The 24903-nt window shown below is 37.8% G+C and overlaps 1 protein-coding gene across 6 annotated transcripts in view; it reads left to right on the forward strand.

Moving 5' to 3' along the window:
• Window positions 1-24903, forward strand: part of LARGE1 (LARGE xylosyl- and glucuronyltransferase 1) — a 283712-nt gene that overhangs the window by 74355 nt on the left and 184454 nt on the right. For all 6 annotated transcript variants that reach the window (XM_027680371.1, XM_027680373.1, XM_027680375.1 and 3 more), the window contains one exon: window positions 9995-10181. In XM_027680371.1, coding sequence (XP_027536172.1) covers window positions 10076-10181 — 106 coding nt within the window. In that variant the 5' untranslated portion in view covers window positions 9995-10075. The remainder of the gene's footprint in view (window positions 1-9994; window positions 10182-24903) is intronic.

Genomic DNA, 24903 nt, shown 5'->3' on the forward strand with positions numbered 1-24903 from the left:
GAAGCAGTTAGGATAAGAGCCGTTCATCCTCTTTCTTTCTTTCCCCTCATCTCTGCCAGCCAGTGCAAAAGGATGGTCTTGTCTTATATAACATGACCATGACTGCACGGTCCTCTACATCCTTTGATGATCCTCAGCGTCATCATTATCCTCTTTTCCTTTTGTTAGAAAAGATCTGGCAGCCTCCCCTCTGCCCTGAAAATTATGAATTATAATCAAATTTAAAGTGGAAGTGTTAATTATGTGCATTTGAATAAGGTCATTCTTTTCAGTATATTCATTTTCTTTACAAGAGACATACTAAATATTTTATATTTGTTATTTCTGCACCTTCATCTAATTGTGAAATTATAGGAACTTCCGAGAACAATGATGAGATGATAATGAGATCAGTAAGAGATTACAAAGACTGAAGTTCTCATGCAGAGATACAATGAAATGCTCAGTGAAAATCACTGCAATTTGAGGAAATGGAGAGAACATCAGAACACATAGCCCCCTGCCCTTTTTCTCCAGGCAAACCACACTCCCTCAGATGATAGTTTTTAAATGAAGAGTAAAGAGCTATCCAAATTATAGATTGGTTTGAAAGAGCAATATTCAACGTGCATTGAGCAGAGGGTTGGACTAGATGACCTCCAGAGGTCCCTTCCAACCTGAACTAGTCTATGATTCTATTAAAATGCTAACTCCACACATGGAAAATTCAGATTCTTTAACAAGTGTTTTTTGCTAGTGTCTCCTCTTGAGGCTAGTTTCTACAGCTTTGCTGATCTTTGATAACACCTTTCATACTGCTTTTGTAATTGCCTTGAAACTATATGCCATTCTTGTCATACCCGCACTAATCTGTGTAGTATAAGAAGCCATGAGAAATCTGTGTTTATAAATTCCAGTTTATCAAGCCCTTTTCCAGTGTTCCAGTGTTCAAGAATATGTCCTATGTGAAATAACCTGAATTGACAGCTGCCTCTCCTACTTAAAAAAGTGTCTGGCACCAAATTATTCTGCAAGAGCTTTGCTTCTGTGTCAGGTAAAATGGAGTGTGGGGTGTAAGCACCTTTCCCATCAATTTGTATAGAACCCACTCAGCTTTGGGAAAACCTACAAAAATGAATAGTCCTTGTAGCCTGCTTCGGTGGTATAATATTGAGAACAAGTAAATACTGAACCTTGAAACATGGGGATTTCAGCAGGACACTTACTAAAAAAAGAGTTACTCACAACTATTTGATGTTTGCTATTTGATCTTCTGTAGTGGCATCAAGGAACTATTGAGAATGTATAGTGTGCTTAGTAAAGTGGCACTGTAATCGTAGCAAAGGATTTGTCTTCTGCTTTTGATCATGATCACATATATAGCATTACACTTTATTTGCTGATTCTTGATTATTCAAATAGGAAATTACCTGCAATCCTGGAAATTTTCATTGCAACATTTGTTTTATTTTTATATAAATCTGATATAAATATTTGTAGCTTTAATAATATTGAGGCAATATGTAGTAATGAGATGAGAACTTCAGTGCTTATATAAAAAATTCAACTTCTTTTCATTAAGTATGAGAGACTGTATTTTTTGCGAATTGATGCAGGTTGAATTGATCTTGGAGAAGCTATATTGATTTATACAAGCTAAAAAGTTTAACCTAGGATTCTCTGTGTGTTTCATTATCATTCATGCATAGCGGAATAAATGCTAGTTTTGAACTTTTGAGGATTTAAATTGGATAACCGCTGTATATTTTATGACTGGGCACAAAATTGTAGAATGAGGAATCATGGAATTGCATTTGGAAGGGGCCTTTGGAGATTGTCTAGTACAACACCTTGCTCAAAACAAGGTCAACTAAAGGAGGTTGCTCGAGGCCATGTCCAGTTGGGTTTTGAATGTCTCCAAGGATGAAGGCTCTGCAATGTCTCTGGCTGTGTCCTTTCATTGCGGAGCGCAGACCTGGACACAGCACTCCAGGCGTTTCTCACTACTGATGAATAGACAGGAAGGATCCTGAGGAGACCCCCATGTATTTCTGCTGCTCTCACATACAGGTCAATTCCTCTTCCTTGTCTTCTTGCCTAGTCCTTCCTAAAAAACCTGTATCCCTCCATTACCTGACTGCAGCAGACAGGTATCTCCTGTCCACATCACTCAACATTATTTGCTTGCCAGCCCATTCCAGTACTTTCTCATTTGCTCGTGGGTTTTCTTCTCCCTCCTCATTGCTCACAATTTAGTTCCTCAACAGTTTGGCCTCAGCCTATTAAAAAAGAAACATTTGCCCCATGTGGTCAAATGGATCCTGTCTCTTGGTGGCAGACCTCCATTCGATAGGGTCCCATGATTGTAAAATCAAAGTATCTCTTGCCAATACCGGCTGTGCAACTGATTTTTGACCAGCAGGATCTATGCACTCCTCAGCTTCTTCCTTCTTCTTTTAGAGCTGAGGAGAGACCCACCTTGGGCCATTTATGTATCTTTTAAATTATTTATTTTTTATTTCTAAATTTGTTTAATTTAATAAAAATATTTCCGAATGGACATTTTGTAAGTAAAATGCAAACATCTGTTTCCATCTGACAAGTAAGTAGCTGCTGGAAACATGTTATAAATGCCCATGTAAAACTAATTTGTAATTTGAGATCTATGCAGTAAAATAAAAATTGAGGGGTTTCTTTGTTATGCTTTTTTTATTTTTTATAATAGGACTTTGCTTCATAGAGAGACATGGATTCTTTTGTCAGGGAGGAACATTTCATGCAATAATTGTTTTCTCCTGAGCAAAACTTTCTAATGAATCTTTAATCAATTTCCTCGTTAGAGCAGCTTTATACATAGAGGATTCTAATGAAGGTAAACACTGCTTTTGAGTAATCATCCAAGAACTTTAGCTGAGAAGCAAAGTATTAGCATCAAAATTCTGGAGGGGGGTTATATATGTTGCAAATAGTGTCCTACTTCTGATTTAAAGACCATTTTGTTTTCTATATGGTTGCACGTGCACAATACTTAAGAAAGGGAATAAGGTGGGGAGAGCAGTGATGCACCAACATACTGATGTTTTCTTCCAGCTGAGAATGGATAGCATGTTACTTCTTCTTTTTTTTCTCCTGCCATTAGTTCAGGGGAAGAGGCCTGGACTTGGAAAGATATGGAAGTTTGTCCTTTGTATAAGTCTGAAATTCATATATGTAATAAGTCTGAATTTCATATGTGTAATATAGAGCTATGATCTGAGCATAAACTGTGATTCTGAAGGAGAGCTGCTTTTCTATTGAAAGATTCTGTGTCACAGGTATGGGATACTGATGGTTGGCCATGGTCTCCAGTATGTTCATAATTCAATGCCCCTGGGATCTCAAATTCTAAGGTATTCTTAGTATGTGTATATAGTGTCTTGTTAGACTTCTGCCATACACAAACCAAGTTAGGGTCTGTTTCTCTATCTTCGAATTGTGCAGAGTCCTTAGATGAGTTGGGGAGTCAGGAAATACTGATGCTATATGCCTATATAGCTGAGAAAGTAGAGTGAAAGTAGAGTTTGAAGAACTAGAGAAAACAGGTCAGTAGCTGCTTTGAAAATAAGTATAATTTTTTTGTTGCAAATGAAATGTGACTAACAGGCAAGATTGATCTTTCTGTCATGATTGTGTTTTGCTGCTGCTCTCTTTTCTCAACTAATGGATTTTTTTCCCCCTTCATATTAACAGTGACATTTTAGTGGAGGCTTAGGAAAAGATTCTTGTCCTATTAATCTTAAGTTGTCTTATTCCTTAATAATAATTTGTGAAATTCTGGGCCTTCATTCTTTTGAATAGCCTAAGCTTAAAAGGAAAAGGGAATGCCTTTAGAAGTGTATATATAAATATATATATGTACATTCATAAAGGAATACATGGAAGCAAAAAAGGAAAATGTGAAAGCATATAATTTATTTACTTCTCTTCATCTGCAACTACTGTACCATCAGGATAGATTCCATTCCTGTGGTGGTGGTGGTGCTTACAGCTGGAACCTTCTAGAAAACTTTGATTAACAGGAGGATACTAATAGAATTTTCCTTGAGCCACAGCATGTACTGAGTAAAGATATAAAAGAATGTGTCAGTCCTGTGTGCCCTCAGAGCAGTTAGCACAGTTCCAAGGCAGAACTCATTTGTGCTGTCAAGTTACTGGCTATTTTCTCTCTTTTAGATAGGACTATTTTCTTGTAACTAGTTGAGAAAGAGTAAATTTGGTAGCATATGGAAACTCCGTTGTAATCTTTTCCTTTAAAGTGGCTTCACAGAACTTCTGGGGTAGATGCTGAGTTTGAGTTTACTCCAAATCTTTCTTTAAAGTCATGATACTATGGGATTAAGAAGTATAACTTGGTGGGGATGTCTTCCAATGCCAAGAAAATTCAGAGTTTGGGAGCAAAAGAAGCATTAGATTTGTTTCTGTAGCATGTTCTTCTATGTGGGAGAAGAAAAAGAGGTTGATAAGAGAAGAGATGTCATTTTCCTTCAAAATGCTGTTTTGTGAGGTGGAATATATTAACTATCCTGGTTTTGGCTGAAATAGAGTTAATTTTCTTTCTAGTGTCTGGAACAGTACTGTGTTTTGGATTTAGCATGAGAATAATGTTGATAACACACTGATGTTTTAGTTGTTTCTAAGTTGTGCTTACTCAGAATCAAGAGCTTTTAAGTTTCATGCTGGGAGGGAGCATGGCCAGGACAGCTGACCCAAAGGCCAAGGAGATATTCCATACCGTATGGCATCATGCCCAGTATATAAACTAGGGCAGTTACCTGGAAAGGGCTGACTGCTACTTGGGAATGGGCTGGGCATTGGTCAGCAGATGGTGAGCAGCTGTATTGTGCATCATTGTTTTTTCTTGGGTTTTAATCCTCTTTCTGTCTCCTTTCCATGCAGTTACTGTTGTTTTAATAATGGTGATGATAATAATAACATTTTACCTAATTTCAATTATCAAATTAATTATTGATTTAATCAATTGATTACTGTTTAATTAACAAATAATTAATTAATTAAACTATTAAGTTATTTATTGTTCTTCTCTCAACCCACGAATTTTACCTTTTTCCAGTCTCCTCCCCATCCCACTGGAAGGAGGTAGGGAGAGGGATCAAGTGTCTGTGTTGTACTTAATTGCTGGCTGGGGTTAAACCATGGAAGTTAATAGAGAGATGTACCATTTAATTGTTTCATTTAATTATTTCATATTTTATTTCACAATCTTGCGTTTATTCTACACCCTTCCTTTATGGTACCAAACCTTTCTTTAATATGACAAAAAGCAATCTGTCACATGACAACCAACTTCCGTAATGGGAAGACTGCAAAGCTGCAAGATAAAATCTGACTGTCAAGGAATAAGCTCATTATAACCCTTCATTAGCAACATTTAAAGAAAACCAGAAAAGTACTGGCTAATATACCGCTTTTTTACTTTATATTATTTATATTTTGAGTCTGGCAAAAACCTGTGAAAAATCTCTCATAAGGGATGAATGCTACATTGACACAGAGCCAAGGGAAAAGCTTTACAGTAGAAATTGTTCATTAACTCTGTGACTGCAAGTATGGAAGAGCAGAAAGAATTAGATAACATTAATTTAAGAAACAACAAAGCCAAGGCACAGGATTGGTGTATAAACAGCTTTAACTGTATATATTCATTTCCAGTGGCTCTGAAAACAAATGGAAGATTACTGGGATAAGATTAACTGTAACAAATGCAAGGAAATGCATGAAGTGGTTAGAAAAGCTTTTTATAGTAGAGCAGTTAAATCTAGTTAATTGTGTTTGATTTTTGTTTTCATAATTACTCCCATTGTTTTACTGAACTCCTGCTGAATGTCTGACATAGTTTAGCTGTCATGCCGTAATTAAAAAAATAAACATATAGAAACTGAATACTAATGTGATTAGTGTTGTGTTACATGCTTTAATATATGTGCTGCTCATACTGGTTGAGAGCTGCTTCACGCTTAGCTGAGGAGATAATCCGTGATTTAAAACAAAGAAGCAGCTCCGATAAGTTGGTGTGGTTAATGGAAGCATTTGACTGTATGTGAAGGTAACAAAGGTCATTCTGTTCATATAAGGAGGTCATGAGCAAGGTCACATGTCATAAGAAGGTCAAGAGTAAGTCTTTGCAGTGAGAAACCCAAATTATTTTAATTCCCACTGTGAATGACCTGCACATAGGTATTGTTCCAAGCTAGTAGCCTTTTGTAGCACTGTGGGCAGTAGTCAGGGATGAGTTGGCTTGAGGTTGCAGTATAAATGTCTGTTGAACTGCTCCTGTGCAGTAGGTTTTATAAATCTTGAACTGGTGTATTGTAGAAGTGTAGAGCATCTGACATACTGACAGCAAAACATACATGCATGATGTACATTCAGGTAGCTTTTATGGGTACTACTGAACCAGATTTCTAAAATATAATTATATGGTGCACTTGGAGCACAATTGAAGGCCAAGGTAGAGCAATGTCCTGCAATGCATGCACTTTTCAATATCTGTCATATGGGCAGAAAATCTGATTGTGTCTTGAGGAGTGTAACTGAGACCATGTTTTAAACTGCAAACACAACCCTTCCCTTTCACTCTGGGACTAATTTTGATCTCCCTTGCTTTGAGGTAAACCAGATAAAGGTGGATAAAGTTGCAGATGCTCATTGGGGCTCAGTGAGATGTATCTGAAAATGCCAACAGTGGCCAACAGATAAAGAAGAAGCATGGACTATTTTTTGATCAGAGTATCACACCTAAGTCCTGTGCTTAAATGGGCCAGTTACTCTTTCATACTTTTTTTTCTTTCTGACATATTTCATGCTCTGTATTTCTGAGTACAAGTGCTCAGTTAGCACAGCTGTTGAGACCGAAAACTATCAGGAGGAACACTGCAGGATTTGTGTAAATGAAGTGAACCATTTTACAGTGTTTGCTATTACTGAAAAAATGAATATGCCTAGCAATGTCACACCCAAAGTAGCTTCATTTTTACCCTGTACCATGAAACTGCTTTCTAATGCCTTTTAGGCAGGTGACAGTCTGATTCAGTAGGATTGTGGCTTGAAAAACGGTGGATACTGTAGGAGCAGTCTGAAAGGCAACGGCAACCTCTTATGTCAGAAATGTGCTACCCTGTTTTGTGCTCAGCCCTGGCTCCAGCCCATGGTTGTCAAGTACTTTCTTTTTGTGCCAGATGTCAGTCTGGCACCTGTTGAATTGAAAGGAAAATCAAGTCAAAGAACTGCAATGTCTTCTTTCGATTTATTTTACCATGGCATATTAGGTAAAATTCTTTCTGAGTAAACCCAGTAGTGAATATATGATTGAGTCCACAGCTCTTCCTTTAAGCTAAGAATCTTCATTACCATTCATGGACCTTTTATATAATTGCTTGTGTAGGGGCTGTGGATGATGCATCATCTAATTTGGAAAAAAGTACTCAGCAGGTGTGCTGATTTTATACACTAAAAATGAATATTTAAGACCCAAGGGAAGCTATTCACAACTTTGGGGAGGTGGGGAGATAGTAGAAGTTTCATTTAAAATAGTTTATGGCTCTTTTAAAGCACTATTAAAAGAAGTATCTCAACATTTCCTAGGGTGATTCATCACAAGCTGACTTATCTGTTTAGGATTTTCCCAAATGTCTTTCTAGTTAGATAAAAGATGCACATGAATGTGCAAAATGATTTGTCTGTTTTGTCTGAATGATGACAGTTTGTAGAAAACTGAATTTGCCACATTCCTAGCTTTCCTTCATAGCTGAATTGGGTGTTAAATGTTGCTCCTTATACCTTTATGATTTGTTAGGGTACTTCACATTCATAGGGCAGAAAAGCTGGATTCCATCCTCCACATCAACCTGTTCAGAAACTTAACTTGCATGGATATTTAAAAGAATATATAGGAAAAATCAAATTATTTCTTAAATATGCCACCCCAGCGTTATAACCCCAGGCTTCAGACTCTGGTTGTCATTACGCCAAAAACTTGTATCAATGTACTTGTAGCAGCGTGATTTCAGAAACATGTAGTGTTGACTGTTAGCTGTGGTGTTTACAGTATCACTGATAGGAGCAGTATGCAGCCAGAGTACATTGCATTCAAGATGTGGCTATTGGCAAATGGCCGTGCTTGGGAGTTGGTAATTTCAAAGGTTTATTTTTCCATGCACAGACTGATGTCAGTGGTGCGTACCATGTCAGTAAAAGAAAAAAATAAATAAATAAAAGAATTCCTACCTAACGTAAGTGATTCTGTGCACTTTATAATAGACATGCTTATAAACACAGAAGCCAGGGAAATTATCAGTGGTTTTCAAGTAGGCATGTAAAGGACTCTCTTCAGAGTAGTTGTACAAGATATGTGATATAAGGAAAAGAAATGAAATGTAATCATTATCCCAATACAGTGAATAAAGATAAGAGTTCTCCACAATTTATCTACCAAATGTGTGTCTCTGTCTAACACAGAGTAACTCTATTACCACAGTTGTTAATATTAAGTCTATCCACATATTTTGTGCAAAATCTCTGTGGTGAAGCATTCATTGCATTGAAAAGCTGACACAATGGAATGCTTTTTGTGCTGGCTCTGGACAAATTATAGTCCATTTTATCAGTTCCAAGGTCAGAGTACTATCATGCCTCTAACTGTAGAGTAGTAAAGTGGGCTCCATTGAATGTTCAAGCAACAGCTGTAAGTTTGCCTGGTTACTGCGGCCAGGTATCTCTAGTATCAGAGGTTTTTGTCTGAACCTATTTCTCTTGTCTCCAATTCTCGTTTTTGCTGTAATTTAATCTCAGAATTGACTTTCACTGCAATGTATTTGGAGCTGTAGAGCTCAGACATACTTTCAAGACACACAGCAGCCATTGCTAATATGTCACTGTAGAAATGCTTTCATTGCTTGTTTTGACTCTAGTGCTAGTTTAAGCGTAAGTCAAAGGGCACTGTTATTAAACACCTTGTACTGCCAGAATCTGTGGTTTTTTCCCTATCATTTTTGTGGACCAGTTCTATTTTTAGAATTGAAAAACTTAAGCCCTTTCACGCAAAACCTGAACTATATTTTCATGGACTTAATATCTCTGTTTCCCTCTCCAACTTGTCTACTTCCTTTTCCTTCCCTTTCAAACAAAACTGCAATCAATATGAAACATTATTTTTATGCCCTGCATGCCTGCACTGGTTTGGGAATATTAATTTTCCTGTGAATAAAAATCCTCATATTATTTTGTCGTTTTGGCCTCTCTGAAATGCAGAACAATTATTTCAAATTAAGATCAGAATTATTTTTCCCTAATAAAAACAGTACTACTCACTAGAATCCTCTTCTTTTCTAATGGCATACAGTCTAAAGCTCCTGATATCCCCTTTGTGAGTAACGAAGTTTCCTTGCCCATTTTGCACTTTCTCTTCTTCCCTTTAATATAGCAGTTCATCAGCCTTGGTTTTTAATGAGCAAAGTGGGTCATTTTAATAACATCCCTCTACACTCAAACTTTATCTTTCCTCTTTTGGTTCACTCTCTTGAGTTCATGGCCAGCTGTGCAGCCAGCTCATTGATTCAGTGGTGTGACTTCTGCTCTTTGGGAGCAGGTGAAGAAATATGAGTGCCTTTCTCTTATCTGCCCTGGAACCCCAGAACACATGGGCATCAAAGAACCCATCATTTTCTTGTAGAGTAAAATGAGGGCAAAACCACAAATAAAGGTGATGTCTCTTGGTAAGGTGGAGCTTAGTGTGTATTTAGGTGAGATGATGTGTTTCGTTGACTTACTGGCTTAGTCTGGCTTCTAAAACTTGCTTTATTATTAAGTAGTTGTGGATAATTTTGAGAAGGGTACTACCTTGCAATTTCAGTAACCCTATTTTTAGCCTTGTTCTTTAAACTCTTTTGGAACACTGGCACAGTCTATAACTTTCTGTAGAGAGATAAGCTGTTGAAATACTTTTTCCTTTCCTTTTCAGGGAGTAATATGTGGGAGGCTGTGGACTATTTGCTTCCGACATAGGAACAACGTTGGGTTTGGAATCTGCACTCCTGAGAGAATGCTGGGAATCTGCAGAGGGCGACGGAAATTCCTGGCTGCCTCTCTGACCGTCCTTTTTGTCCCAGCCATTACATGGATTTATCTGTTTTCTGGGAGTTTTGAAGGTAGGAGAGGAATAATGGCTGGGGAGGGGTGGTGGGCTGTTGAATGATTTGTATCTGGGCAGACAAATGCAGATCAGTCATCACTGATTTTATTTAAATAAGTCTTGTTTGGCTTGTGTATGAAATAGTTCCCAAGGTGCAGATTTCAACAAAGGGCCTTCCTTACCATGTTCTCACTGCTGAGGTTGAGTTAATTACTGGCCACAGTTATTTCATTTTCCACTCATCTCTGAACCTTGAGAAAGTACGACAAAACCCCTCCCACGCTTTACTCATTTCTTCTCTATATTTTCTAATTTTTAAAAGTTGATCTATCCTATGCCCTGTAAGTTTTTACTTTTAATTAAAGTTAATGTCTCATTTCAGATGTGCCAAACACAGAAAATCAATACATACCTATATGAAATTTCTTTATATAAAATTAGTTTGAATCCACATCCATGTGAGTGGCAGTGGGCTTCTATAGATGGAATATCTTTCTGTCCTCCTCTTTCTCGAGGTGGAAATCCTCCAGTTTATAGGTACATTGACTTGCAGCTATATAATGAGCACTTTTATAATGAGACTTGGAATAATCACTACTTTGCCTTTTAAATTTCCTATCTGATGAAGTTTTTTTTCTGGCCTTACTGAAGTTCAGCAGTAATATTTCAGTTAGGTGAGGATTGAAGATTCTGACTCTCCTGGGTTTTGTTACTTTGTAGCTTTCTTTGTTTATTTGTTTTGTTTGTTGTGGAGATGGAGCATTTTATGTTTGGCAATAGTAACTGTGTTATTTTGGCAAGAGTAAAAAAAACCTGTTCGGTAGTTATCTTAGCACGAGGAAAGGTGTTTCAACCTCTCAAAAACTGTTCAGACGCTATTTTACAGTCAGATAATTTTAAAAAGGCATTGTTTAAAATGTCAAGCTTCTTTCATGTAACCTTGGCTGACAAATTTGTGCTTTGTTTCGAAACAAAATGGGTTTCCAAGTTAAATTACAAGTAAGAACATATAAAGATTTTGAGTGTATATTACATACACTTCTGAATTAGTTACATGCCAGGTACAAATGTTGGTTTATGCAAATTTATTTGATTATTAAAATTCTACCTTAATGTGCAGTAACACTATGAGCTTATTCTAGAATGAAACACTTATGGAATTCATGTTAAATTGGAAATATAAGGAGTCCTGGCTGCATACTTGAAAACTAATGATCTGAGAGGCAGAACAGTACTGACTTTGTTTGATTTTTAAAAGCTGAGCAAATGCAGACCTCACCTTTTTGCTTTTAGAAGAATATTATGCTGCCTTGTGGTAATGACTATTTTAATTGTGTCCACAGTTGATAATGCCATGGTGTTTTAAATTCCTCTGTGTGCAGAATCCTTTGTTTTTACAGAGAACTCAATACAAATCTTGAAATTTGCTGCTACATGGTATTTGAAGTGACTTAAAGCTCTCAGTGTGAATTAATCTTAAATGCAAACCAGGGAGCAAAACCTATTACCTATTACAAAGCCTTGCCTGGAAAAGGGCTGGAAATTGTATAGTTAGTAACTCTTTCAGTTACTTTCCTGTATCTGTTTTCTTTTTCTTTTTGGATGGGGCATTATTTAATCTTCGTTGGTTGAGAACTAAGTTTGCTTAGATATTTATTTAACCTCCTAATAGCTAGCGTTTTCCTTAACTTGTAGATATTATGGGCAACGAGTTAAAGCCATTTTGTTATTTTATATAATTTCTTGTTTTGTTCTCCACAATGGTTCACACAATTTACTCGTGTTTTGAGCTCTCCGTGGAGGTTGTAGTGACATGAGGGTGGCTTTATTCTCCCAGGTGACAAGCAACAGAACAAGAGGAAATGGCCTCAAGTCACACCTGAGGAGGTTTAGATTGGATATTAACAAAAATTTCTTTGTGGAAAGGGTTGATGAGCACTGGAACACTCTGCCCAGGGAAGTGGTTGAGTCACTGTCCCTGGAGGTATTTAAAAGAGGTGTAGATGTGGCACTTAGGGACATGGTTTAGTGATGGACTTGGCAGTGCTGGGTGAATGGTTGGACTCAATGATCTTAGAGGTCTTTTCCAGTTATATCATTCTGTGATTCTATATAGTTGAGAAAAAAATTGTCTCTCAACATCATTATACCTTGATTTGAAACCGACAGAAGTGGATAGTTCTGTCTTCTGGCATTAGTTTCTTTGGTTAATCACAGTGCTAGAATTTTTCTTTTACATTCATCTGGTTTTAGGTTTGAGTAAAACTTTTCTCCACTAAATTAAAGAAATCATCAATACCTGGTATCTTCATAGATTCACTTAGTTATTCAGTGTGTAAGGGGCCTCGGGAGTCCTCTCATTAAACTCCTGCTCAAATCAGTGTGGGTTTTGGGGTCAGGCAAGATTTCTTAGGCCTTTATTCAGTTGTGTCTTGAAAATCTCCAAGGAGAGAGACTTCATGGCCTCCCTGAGCAACTTGGGCCGCTGCTTGACTGCCCTCAGGTGGAAGAGTTTCTCCTCCTATATGTAGTTTGAACCTCCCTTGCTTCAATTTATGTCTGATGTCACACATCCCCTTGCCATGTATCAATGTGAAGAGTCTGGTTCTGTCTTTTTGCAACTTGCTTGTAGTTACTAGGGGGCTGCTGATAAGACCCACAGAGCCTTCTCTTTTTCAAGCTGAACAAGCCCAGGGCAAGAACTTCAGCCCTTGTACAACTTCATAGCCCTATTCTGAACTTCATCAATGTTGTTCAATTTGGGATCCCAAACTGGACACAGTGTTCCAGATGTGGTCTAATGAGTATAAAGTAACAGGAAATGGTCACTTTCCTCAGCCTACTTGCTATGTTCCTGTTGATGATTTTTAATGTTCTCTACACCAGGACTGCAGATGTTTCCCAGGAGGACTAATCCACAACCTGTGCCACTATGAGATAGTTAGTCTTTCCTAGGCACAGGGCTTTGCACTGTTTCACTCCTTCATTCTGTCTAGGTCCCCTGGGTGGCACCCTTGCCTGTGAGTTTATTGACTGCAACCCCCAGACTTGATGCCATTTGCAATGTTGATATGGGTGAATTCTGCATGTCATTGATGAAAAGATCGAAAAGGTCTAGTCGCAGAATAGACATGGAGGAACTCCACATGTAACTAACTTCCAAACAGAGCATGAACAAGTAACCATCACCCTTTGACCCTAGCATTCCAGATAGTTTTTCACCTATCTGGTAGTCCACCCATATAGACTGTAAACTCCCAAATTGTATACAAGGATGCTGTGCTGACATTGAAGGGAGACCACATCAACTAGTCGACTCCTCTTCATAGTCATTTCATCACAGAAGGCAGTCGAGTTGGTCAAGAATGATTTACCTTTGTTGAATCCATGCAAATTATTGCCCTGCCAGGTCTGGCTATGGTTCTGTTTGAAGATACTTACATATAGTAGTCAAATCACCTCTCGGTCTAAGGAAAAAGGTTGACCTAGCTGAGTTGTCATAGCAAAAATTTTAGTGGTTTTTTTTTAATTCCTTTGCGGGTTTTTTCTTTGTTTGTATGTTTCAGGGCTCTAGACTCAAATGCCTCTCTTTGGTATGATATCTGCAGTGCTGTGTCTGCCAATTAGATGGTCTTGATGTAATTAGGAATTACATTACTCATCCATGTGCTTATACCTAAGAACTTCAGTTATTCATTTGCCATAGCATGGTAGTGGGATCATATTTAGAAAACCTTTAAAAGCTTTGTTAGTGAATCTGTAATATAAAATATGCCTTAGTGCAGTCAATTTCCATGTTCTGCTTTTGAAATAGTTTGCAATTCCTTAAGACAGATTTTTGTTTTATTTTGTGTTTTGTTCTCTTGTCAGCAAGTACAGGTCAGCCTGCTACTTCACAGTTGTCACTCAGGCACTGCCAGTAAGACCATTCCCTTAGAATATTCATTGGAGGTGGTATTACCCAAGCTGTGACAGCAGTAGCTACTAAAAGCCTCATTAATCATGTATAAGTGTCTATTAAGGTTACGAACTAGAATATTAAACGTGGTATTGAATATTGTATAGCCTCTGAACATACCTGGTTACTGTTATTGTTTTTAATAATGCACAAGGACAGCATAATTTTAGTTATCAGTTACTTTGAATGGAAAAGCTAATTGTTCCAACACTCTTAGATTACATTCAAAAGACAAAGTAATAGAGTAGGAAGGGTGAAGCGCATTTAAAACAGGGAGAAGAAATAATCAAATAATACATGATGAATTTTCATTAGAAAGAAAATAACTAACCAGCGGTAGCTTCATAAATAGCTTCATTTTCCAAGCTATATATGCAGCACTTTCCTATCCCCTTTATCATGAATGTCATGTAAAATGGAGATTTGGGACTGTAATTTGACCATGCTTTCTAGATTACTGATTCCTCAAAAAAAAAAAAAAAAAAAAGAGTCCACTGTTCCTTTGTGCCCTCAGCAGATTTCCAGTCACCTCCGTTTTAACAGGATAAAAATACACTTGAGTTACCAGTCTCTGCGTGGTGGATCCACTTGAGGTTGAAAGTCCTAGACTATGCGTGTAGGGCTTCTGTGTAGAACATATTTCACAGGAAAGGAAGAGCCAGTAATGTAGCTTTAAGATGAAAAATTGAAAAGTTGTGTGAGATCATGCAGGGAGTCTGTGAGAGAGCAGTTGACTCTTTTTCTTTAACTGCCCAGGGTAACACTTTAAAAAATAGAGCCTGACTTCTATCCTGGGACTTGCTTTCCTTGATTGTCCTCTTTTCACTCCCGTGTTGGGTGACTATGATTCTCTGGCAATTCATTTTAGTCAAAGTCGTCTGTAGAGACACGATTGAAGCCAGAGTTGGGCAAACACCTCATCAAATACAATAAAATAAATTGAAGGAAGGCTGCAAATACTCATCTTAGTATTTAAATGGATTCACTTTGATGCTGTTCACACTCTTTTTGAGTATGTTTCCATAAATATTCTAGTGAATATGTTAATTGGGAAGACTGTCTACAGAAACAATGACTATCCAATTTTAATATTCATGGGAAGTAGATTTTGAAATCATATTTGTGAATACTTGAATCAGAAAACTGATTCTGGGAGTTCAGCTTTATCCAGTTAAGTGCCAAAAGTTTATCACATGGTCTATGTGCATGATGAAAACTGCCTGAATTTTTAGTGCTTGCAATAAGTTAGTCATAGGAAGAGGCAAACAAATAATTAATTACTAAAATGTCTATCAGACACTTGCAACTGATGAACAAACATCAGAAAATAATCCCTTTACAGATAATGTAATCAAAAAGGAGCAAATACTAGAATTATCTGGTATGTGTCTCAACAGGATTAAACAAGAAAACTTAATCCAGTGCCTATTTAAAATAGAAGTTTCAACTTCTGTATTGATCCTGTCTTTTTAATAAAGTTCTGAGAAAAAAGCCCTGAAAAGGGTGCCTCTGTATATAGTAAGGTTGTTACTGTGATGGGTGCCTAAGCAGGTTTACAGGAGGTGTATTTTAGTTAAGACTGGCTATCTCTAGTTAAGATAGAAACCCCTTCATATCCATTCTGGAGTAAATGATAGTGGTCTACTCCTGTCTTGTTATTTTTCTTTTTAGGACATAGAAAATTGTCACTTAAGCACCTCTATGTCTACTGCAATCACTATACATTTGGAGATCCTACAAGAATAAAATCAATTATGATAGTAAAGACCTCAGGCTTATGTGAAGTTTTGTTTGCTTTATCCTGGAAAACTTGTCCTATGAAACCCTTGTGATTTAGTTATACAGAATACTGCTGAAGTTTGGTTGAAGGATGCTGTTGACCAGAAGGTCCATGCTATGAAAGCTGAATCTTGTTCTCTGCTCATCATCTTTAATTTGCAATTCGATGTTCCCACATTTATTTTGTTTTACAGACTTGAGAAGCCTTATCTGTCCATCATCTCACAAAATAAAATTAATAAGTGAATATGAAAAATGCTTTTTCTCCCCATTATATAGACAGTCTGCCTGTGAGCAATGACAGGAAATTTGAAGTAGTTTCTGTAGCAAAACAAGAATGGCCTTAAGCCAAGAATCTCAGCCAAAATACAACTTGTTCATGAGAAGCTTATGGAGGTCAAATTGTGGAGTTAGTGAGAAGCATGGATTTTTTTTTTCCCCTCAACCACTCTTTCAATTAAACTAAATACTTAAAATGCTGCAATACATTTTTGTCCTTAACTAATAAGGCCCACTATAGCTCAGCACTTAAATGCTGAAGTCAGTGCTGTTTCTTCTTGAGCTTGCCAGGAGTTTACATCCTTAAACCAAGATGCTATCATCTCAGGAAAAGCCATGAATCTTCCAATGGACACTTCTTTAGTCAGTGTGCTGTGCCAAATAAAAGCAAGTCCACACTGGCTTTTTTGCATTCCAGTACAAGGGGACACAAGTTCTCTTTTGACACTCATCTTTTTAAGTACATGCTTATCCTTCCATAAAAGTAAAGGAAGATGTAGGGTTACCTGCTTGCCTCTCTATACAATCTCTTGATTGGATGGAATATTTCTTTGTTTCTAAACACCAGTTTTCTCTTGGCTTTCTTTTTCTAGTCAGCTCTTAATTTTTCATTTCTGGCAGAAACATAAAGGTCAGAATTAAAAGGAATTCTTTGAGCAGGAATAAGGGGCCAGCTTCTTTGGAACAGCAGCTTACTCTGAATATAATCTGTGGGATTTCTCGAGGTTTTGGTTTCATCTTTGTCTTCCTCAATCTTTGAACAAACTTTTTGGAAAAATGCTCTCTATAAAAGTTGCTTTACACAAAGGTGAAAAAAATTTCTCCCAAGAAGAAGGGACATTGGATGCCCAAATTCTGTTAGGGCTGTGTGGAAGACTAACAGTAGGAGACCTATTTCCTAATTATTCCTCCTTTTTTGTTACAAAGATAGGTACTTACTGACTTCATAGTCAAAACATATTTTTCTGTAGAAAAACAGAAAAGCAAGAAGAGCTTAAATGTCTTTTTCTTAAAAAAACCAAGAAGTACTGCTTGGCTTTTTGAAACAAAATGTGCAGTATAAGTAGACCAGAACTCCTTTGAGTGCTGGAACTAATGTAGCCTGACTTGATGTGATTGATGTCATGCAGCTGATTGATGTTGAAGTTGCTTTTCCTACAATTAGGGCATTTATAAAATCTAGCTCCCATATGGATCTCCTGGTACCTAAATAAATCTTGAGCTCATGCTGCAGTATATTTCTCAATGGTAGAATGTATAGCATCTCTCGTCTCTCTCTCTGTGTTCCTGGCAACTGTAGAAGCTTCATTACCACTGACTTCTTTCTCTCTAACAAAGTAATTTGAAATTAATCAATGAGCTTTGGGGGCAAACAGACAAGCTGGTCAGCAAATGTATATGCATAGGATGAGAAAGTACCCAAAATAGAGATATTTTAAAAGACTGAAATGAAAATTTAGTTTTTGATTCTCAGAACAATTAACTTAGGCTGTTTGATTTTTGTGGAGTTTTTGTTTTTTAAATGTGTGGGGTTTTTTTCAGATCACGAAAAAGTTTGAAATCAACATCTTTCTTGTTAGACAGCAAATTGAATCTCTAATGCTTTCCAGTGCTTTTGAAACTTATATTTGGGACATTTATTTAAATGTGGATAATACCAGCAAGAGAAGGAGTCAAGTTAAAAATAAATTCAAAGAAGTAATTCAAATTCATCACGTATGGTCATTCTTATGTCCTGCAGATAATGCTCTGGCATGGATTAGGAAAAGCAACTGATAGGGAAAGTTAATATCCTGTTATTGGATGGACGTGATTTAGGTATGCTTGGCTTAAGAATACCAATATCTTCAACATATCTCTTTTATTCCCTCCTTACGCTTTTCAAACATTTTTTTCAGACATGATAGCCATTAAATTGTTCAGATGAGTAATTATTTCCTCCCCTTGAGGTTTTACCTCTCTTGTGTTGCTTTGTTATTCTTGGTTTTAGACTTGAAAGAGGGTTTTTTTTAAAGTATGTAGATATCCTTGGACAATTGAGTGAAATGCACAGCTGACTTCAAAAACGTGGGCTGACAGCAGTCATCCTCGTTCACTCAACTTTGTAAATACCAACGATAAGTGGAAAACTTGATGACCTGGAGACTGTTATGTTTTTAGCCTGAGATTCTCTTTCAGTTTAACCATGTTCAAGCCATTTGAGCTATTCTGCTGTAATAATTTTTTTTTAACCTGTGGCACGACTGTCCTTCTCTATAGTTCTGTGAAACTGGCAAAGCTTAGGATGTAAACATCAAGGTTTTAAATCTCCTTTTTTTTTCCCTTATAACTCTGTTTACCTTTGAAATTGCTAAATGCCAGAGTTTTCAGAGATCAGTAAATAGGAGGGAAGAACTGAAAGTAGTGAAGTTAAAATTACAAATAATATTATAGAATCATCACATTTTCCTAAGTTAAATTCATAGTCCAAAGGAGAATTTGCTTCTGTTTGGTATATTTACTTTAAAAAAAATTATAGGCCTAGTTAAAATATTTTACTGTGTGGTGGTTTGAAACTCCCAAGGATCCAATTTTTAAGTTCAAGCCCCCCTCCCACAGTCTGCCCCTGTGAGAGGGTTTAATGATGGTATAGACTTGATATCTTTTTCACTTCATGTGGAGAGTTTTCAGACAAAACACAACCATTCGTTATTGGGGGAAGGGAAAAATATTTACAAAGGTTTATTTACTTACACCTATATATATATATATATATATATATTTACATTGAATTAAATTCCTCTTTTCCTTCAATAAAAGTCCAAGAAGGAAAGAGAAAAGTCTTTCTGTCACTGCACAGGCCACAGTTCCTTCGTTTCAGTTTTTTGTGGCACTGGTTAGTGTCCTTCATTTTCCTAAGGCAGCAGATTTAAGTATGGCAGTCAGGATTTTGGTTCTTACTTTGTGGAAATTTCAACCCCAAGCCCGAGCCTTCGGGGGATCTCCCTGTAGATCTTCACTCCTCTTGGGGTAGAACATTGAAGGCAGCTTTCAGTTCAGTCTTACCAAAGCTCTTTTGCTCTGTCTCAGACTCTCAGCACGATAGAAGCAGCAGCAGCAGCAGCAGCAGAGGGCATGGGCACCTCCTCCGCACTCTGTCCTGGTTCTGTTCTCAGGACGACTTTGGGTTTCTCGGCTCTTTTCTCCCTCTCTCTAGCTGCTGCTGCATTTTGGGACTCCCTAAAGGTTTGGAAGTCCACCCCTGCTCTTCAGCAGGTGTCTGGGTTTTGGGAAAGTAACACAGTCTTACCCCAAACCAGCTCCGTTGAGCCTTCCTCTGCCTCGTTGCAGCTCTCCCTCCTGCAGGAACATCTCTGCGTCTTTCAGCTGGCTTCATGTTATCTTGTTGCTACTGGCTATCTCCTTGGCTTTCAGCCATCGCTGTTTCTGTTCAGGACTGCTCCGCTGCCGCTTTCAATGTTTTCTGCCGCTGCCGACAGCAAGGAAATCTTCCCACCTCTTGATCACAGGACCCGGTCCAGCCCTGACACTACACCGGGTCTCTCGTAGCCTCAGTTGGGGCTGGGGGCTCTTGGCCCCCAGAGGGGGCCCACCGGCCCCCTGCCTCCTCGTGGTTCAGATCATGGCTACCAATCTACTAAAAAAACTACCTCACCACCTTCTCTTCCGTTGCTGTGGGTATGTAATTTCTGCAGGGCGCATGTGAACCTTTGATTGGTCTAGTATTATCAGTGGGGCAAACCATTACTGCCCCAGAGAAAAGGTTTTTCAACCACCACAACTGTCTCAATAAAGTGTTTCCTAATAAGACACTATTTCCAGTAAACTTGTAATAATGGATCTATACCTAACTTAAAGAAGAGGTGTGTGATCTGCTCTCTGCATACTGCTTCCCGAATTCTCTAGATGCCCAGTGAAATCACCATCACCAGTGGATGCTTTCAAACACCTGGAGTAGTTTACCAGCTTGGATTTATTCATCTTGAATTGAAAACTAAAAGTGTGTATCAACAAAATAAACTGAAGATGTGATTGTAGTACAGTCAGACCTGCATGTGTTGTCTGTAATTGAGCAAGCACAGGTACTATGAGGGGTAGAAGAAACGTGGGCACCTTGTGTGCTGTTTTCTAGTCAGTGAAACCTGGGCCCCTACTTCTTCAAAGTGATTATTGTTCTTCCTTAGCAGATTAAAACCAGTGCAGTTATGGCTGTTGGTGCTACAATAGCATCTTCATTTGGCTCTCTAAACACAGGATTGAGGTTGTCATGGTGTAGTTTAATATCAAAGGATATTGCATACCATTCATGTAATATATAGAGGATTATTTCTGAAGCTGAAACAAAGCCATAGCTAATAAGATAGAACTATTCTTATATGCTGGAAAGCTCTTGAAGAAATTGCTGGAATAAAAAATATGAAAGAGATATCTGTTTATTATGTGATTAAGTAGTTGTGTTTCTCTCCACTATTTTCTTCCTTTCCAATTTTTCCTATTTTATTATTCATCTTTCATTTTTTAATGTCAGTACTTCTCTCCTAGAGTAGTTGCAGCAGTCTTTTGTTCGTGTTTCAAAATGGACCTTGCAGACAAATTTGTAGATTCATCTCAAAATCACACAGAACAGTTACTAATTTTTATCAGCTTCTGCAGATTTGTAGATTTTTTTACCATCAGATTGACTGTTAACAATCAGTGTCTCTAACATCTTGCATAGTGCAGGCTGTATTTTATCGGAGAGTTGATAGAATAATGCTGGCTGGTAATTCTTTGCATCTGACCCATGCATTCTAGATACACCAAAGCTTTTCTTCCTGACAGATTTCTGAACTTGATTTTAAAGCTGGTGGAGGATTCTAGCACATCTCTGAATAAATTATTCCACCTTGTTAAAAAATACATGCTTTAATCCTTGTTCAGATATTTCTAGCTTCAAGGTAGGAAGTGAAAGTTGAGAAGTAGATGAGGAAAAAATAATAAAAAAGGATCATTTTAACATTTTCAGTTTCATGTAAAATAAGCGGCCATGATTATGAGATATTGCAGTACATAAAGTGCACTGCAAAGAAATATCACCTTGAGAACTGTAGATGAGAGTGCTACAGTGCTACAGTTACGACGACATATAGCTGTTTAAAAAAAGAGATAAATTTACAGGATAATTTCTAACTTTCCCATAGCTAATAGAAGCTAGTTATCAGAATGATAAGTTGCCATCCTAGTCCAGAAAAACTAATTTTCCAAGCAAAATATTTGGTTTTGGCTCCGGGTTACTGTACCTTTTCAGTTGTGAAAAATAACCCTTCAGAAAGGATCAAATTACACTTTCAGCTGCAGGTTAAGAATGTTTATTAAATTTAAGAGAAAAGACTTATTTGAGCACTAATTTGGCAACCAGTTATTCATGAGATCAATACTTATAGACTTATATTTTATCAATATTGTTATCTTGATTCTGCAGATGAAACATAAAATCAGTGTACAAGTTACCTTCACAACATTAACAAATGGAAGATTTCTCATCCATTTTTTTCATGGCATTAAGACATTCAGCATTCTAGAATTGTATTGAAATCATACCACCATGTTACGACCTGCCCCTGAAGGTGAGGGTAACTCAGGTTCTTGTTAATAGATCCCTTGGGGTGGATTAGAGTGAAACAATACTGACTGATTGGTGTTTGTAAATATAAATATGTAGGGCTTATTTTAGAACAATTTGGTTGCAATGGAAAGGAAATATGTAGCCATTTTTGTTATTATTATCCATAGTAATATAACAATATAAAAGTATGGAGATATCACTTAAGAAAATATATAAGGAAAAGAAAGAAGATAGAAAGGATAAGAGTAGACAGTGGAGAAGAAAGATATCACCACCTATGGATCCAGCGATGAGACTTGATTGTTGCAATTTTGGTGCCCATTGGTCGAAGTGATGGTCACAGTCTTGATCCGTTGGGGGTGGGGGAAGCCCATGAAACACAAAGTCCAGTGGGTCAATATACCCTTAGGTTGAGGTGGAATGCCCAGGCACCTTCCCTGAGGGGGGCGTTTTACACTGTGTGACACAACACTGTGGATCTCTTGCAACACTGGATCATGTGCAGTCCTCTGGTGGAAGGCCCCAGAAATGAGTCGGGGTGCACTTTGAGGGTCTTTGATGGTTTATGGCACCTTCTGAGACATAACAGCTGCCTCTCACATCAGTGTGGTTGAGCCAGCTATGCCCCATCAGAACAGGTCTATGTTTGAATGTCTGGATAGTTCCCCTGGGGGAGAGGGTGGGGTTTTCACACCTGAGCCAGTTGTGTAGGGCAGGACATGAGCGTGATAAAAAGCACTATCCTGCCCCTCCCGCGGTCTACTTCTTACTGGCCTTCTCCCTTATCTGGCTCAAAACCCAGCTTGTAGCCTCTGGTGGTGGGTGTGCACCCCTCTGTCTTATGTGGATCAGAAGTTTCACCACCACGCACAAAAAACTCTCCTTTTCCCCTTGTGTGGGGGGCAGGGGGTGCAAACCTGGCCTCAGCAAAGCACCCTGCTGCTTTTGCAAATGATCCATTCTTTGAGTCATTAACCATTAACATTTCAGTCTCTCACACATTGTTTTAATATTCACAGTCAGTAAATTTTCTGCTTGCCACTGGATTTGATTTAACCTAACTCTCTGATTTTGCTTGTTAACTTTAGCAGGAATAATGTTTTTGGATGAATGGGTGCTATAAAAGTATGCTTTTCATTCTCTACTAATCAAACTATTATAATGTGTATCTCAAGGGATCCACACTGACTTTAACAGAGAATTCTTTTGGTCTGAGAATGTAATACATACAGAGTATTTTCTAGGAATATTAACTATAGTGGATTTTATTTCACCTCTTGCTTCATTGCATTACAACCCAAGGGTTGATGGTAAAAATCTCAACAGAGAGGTTTCATTTTGTAAAATATTCTTATAGGAACCAAGTTTAAAAATCCATCTGCACATAATTATTGGTTTCCAAGGAACCCCAGCTAACTCTCTTCAAAGCTTTGCCAATATACACAGAGGTAAGTAAGTCTGAAAATAACAATTATCTAACTTATTTGAGTTGGATGAAGGTATTAGTTGCTTGTTCATGTACACTTGAATGGAGATGTGATGAATTAAGTGGTCTTTCCTGTAGAATGCAAATACCTTTAACCAAAGAACTAAAACCTACTATTTATCTCCTTTAAATTATACAACTTTGTTTTCCCAAGAACTGCCTCATAGTAACCTGACTCCAGAGTTGCTGATGGTGACTCTCAGCTTCATTCTCAGTTTTTTGCTTTAGGAGATTTCAGAGCAAAACGTACCTCAGTTATTTTTGTCCTTTTTTCCTCCCACAAATTTTAAACATTCACATATGCCCCCTTTCTCTTCAGCTACCATACTTGCACCTCTGTGATTTCATATTAATAGCAAAGATTAAGCAGTTTCAGCTCATCGGAGAAGAGATATTAATCATCATCAGGCCCAATGAGAAGTTTAATTTACCGCTTCTCTTTTTTCACTAAGCTCTGGTGGCTGTCAGTCGCACCGATGTCTGTGGGACATTTAATAATCTGCTTCCGAAGATGCATTTCAGTGGTTTCTCCCCTTTTATTTCCTCCGTCAGTCTCAGTGAGTTTCATCATTGCAGGCTTTAATTGAAGACCACTGTCAGGAGCTGGAGAGAAGAACATTATTTCTTGAACAAAGCTACTTCAGGGGCTCATGGTTTTTATTGTATTCAGGAGGGAGATGGGTTAAATCAAGATACTGTAAACTATGGGAATTGTTCTTTTGGTATGTGACTCACTACCCATTCCCATGAAAAATTCCATATCCTCCCTGTCCCCAGCTCCTGTATGTACACATTTATTTATTTTGCCTCAGAAGTGTGGTTAGATTTGCAGTGCAATATGGATGTGGAGTACACTGGAGCAGGGGATGACAAGAAAGAATCCACATTGAAAACTTCATAAATTACACCACGCAATTATACTGGTCATTGTCATAGATAACATCATTACAGCAGCATGGGAATGGCTTTTGCCAGCTCAGTTAAAACGGCTTCCAAAATGACATATGTACCAATAAAAGCAGTCATGTGAGATATTGTACTAGTTGACATAGCAATAGCTGTTTAAAATAACATGTATCTTAGACTGGTACAAACTTACCTTACAGAGAAGCTCTAAACTTCTTTTCTGAGATTATGCTGCTACTGTCACCTATTAGCAATAGTCAGACAGTGAAGAACTGTCTATATAGGTGTTAATGTGCAATCTGCATATCTCACCTATTTCAGGAGGTTTATTGGCTTCTAAGTGGTTTTAAAAGCAGAAGCTCTCCATTAGGAGCAGCAGGAAGTTACAATTTTCTAAGAGAAGAACAGATCAGACTAAGACAAAGCAACACATGGAGCTCAAAAGAAAAATGGTTAGTCTTCTCTGTGTGTCAGATAGACTTCATGTAATAGATAGTGGATTTGTTGGTTGAACAGTGAGGTTGTTGATTAATTTGAACAGCATATGCTGTGAAAGCACTTAAGTTACATTTTAAGAGGTTCGTAATTGTGAATGCTGCCATTCTTGCATTACTGGCCCTGAGTTCCTGGGTTTCTCTCAGCATTTCTCCCATTTGAAAAACAGGCCCCTTCAAATTTGAAGAGGGTCCAGTTGAGCACCCAAGAACTTTACTCCAGAATCTCTC

The sequence above is a fragment of the Neopelma chrysocephalum genome, unplaced genomic scaffold (assembly GCF_003984885.1).
Source record: "Neopelma chrysocephalum unplaced genomic scaffold, ASM398488v2 Primary Assembly neopelma1_59, whole genome shotgun sequence".
Taxonomy (NCBI): Eukaryota; Metazoa; Chordata; class Aves; order Passeriformes; family Pipridae; genus Neopelma; species Neopelma chrysocephalum.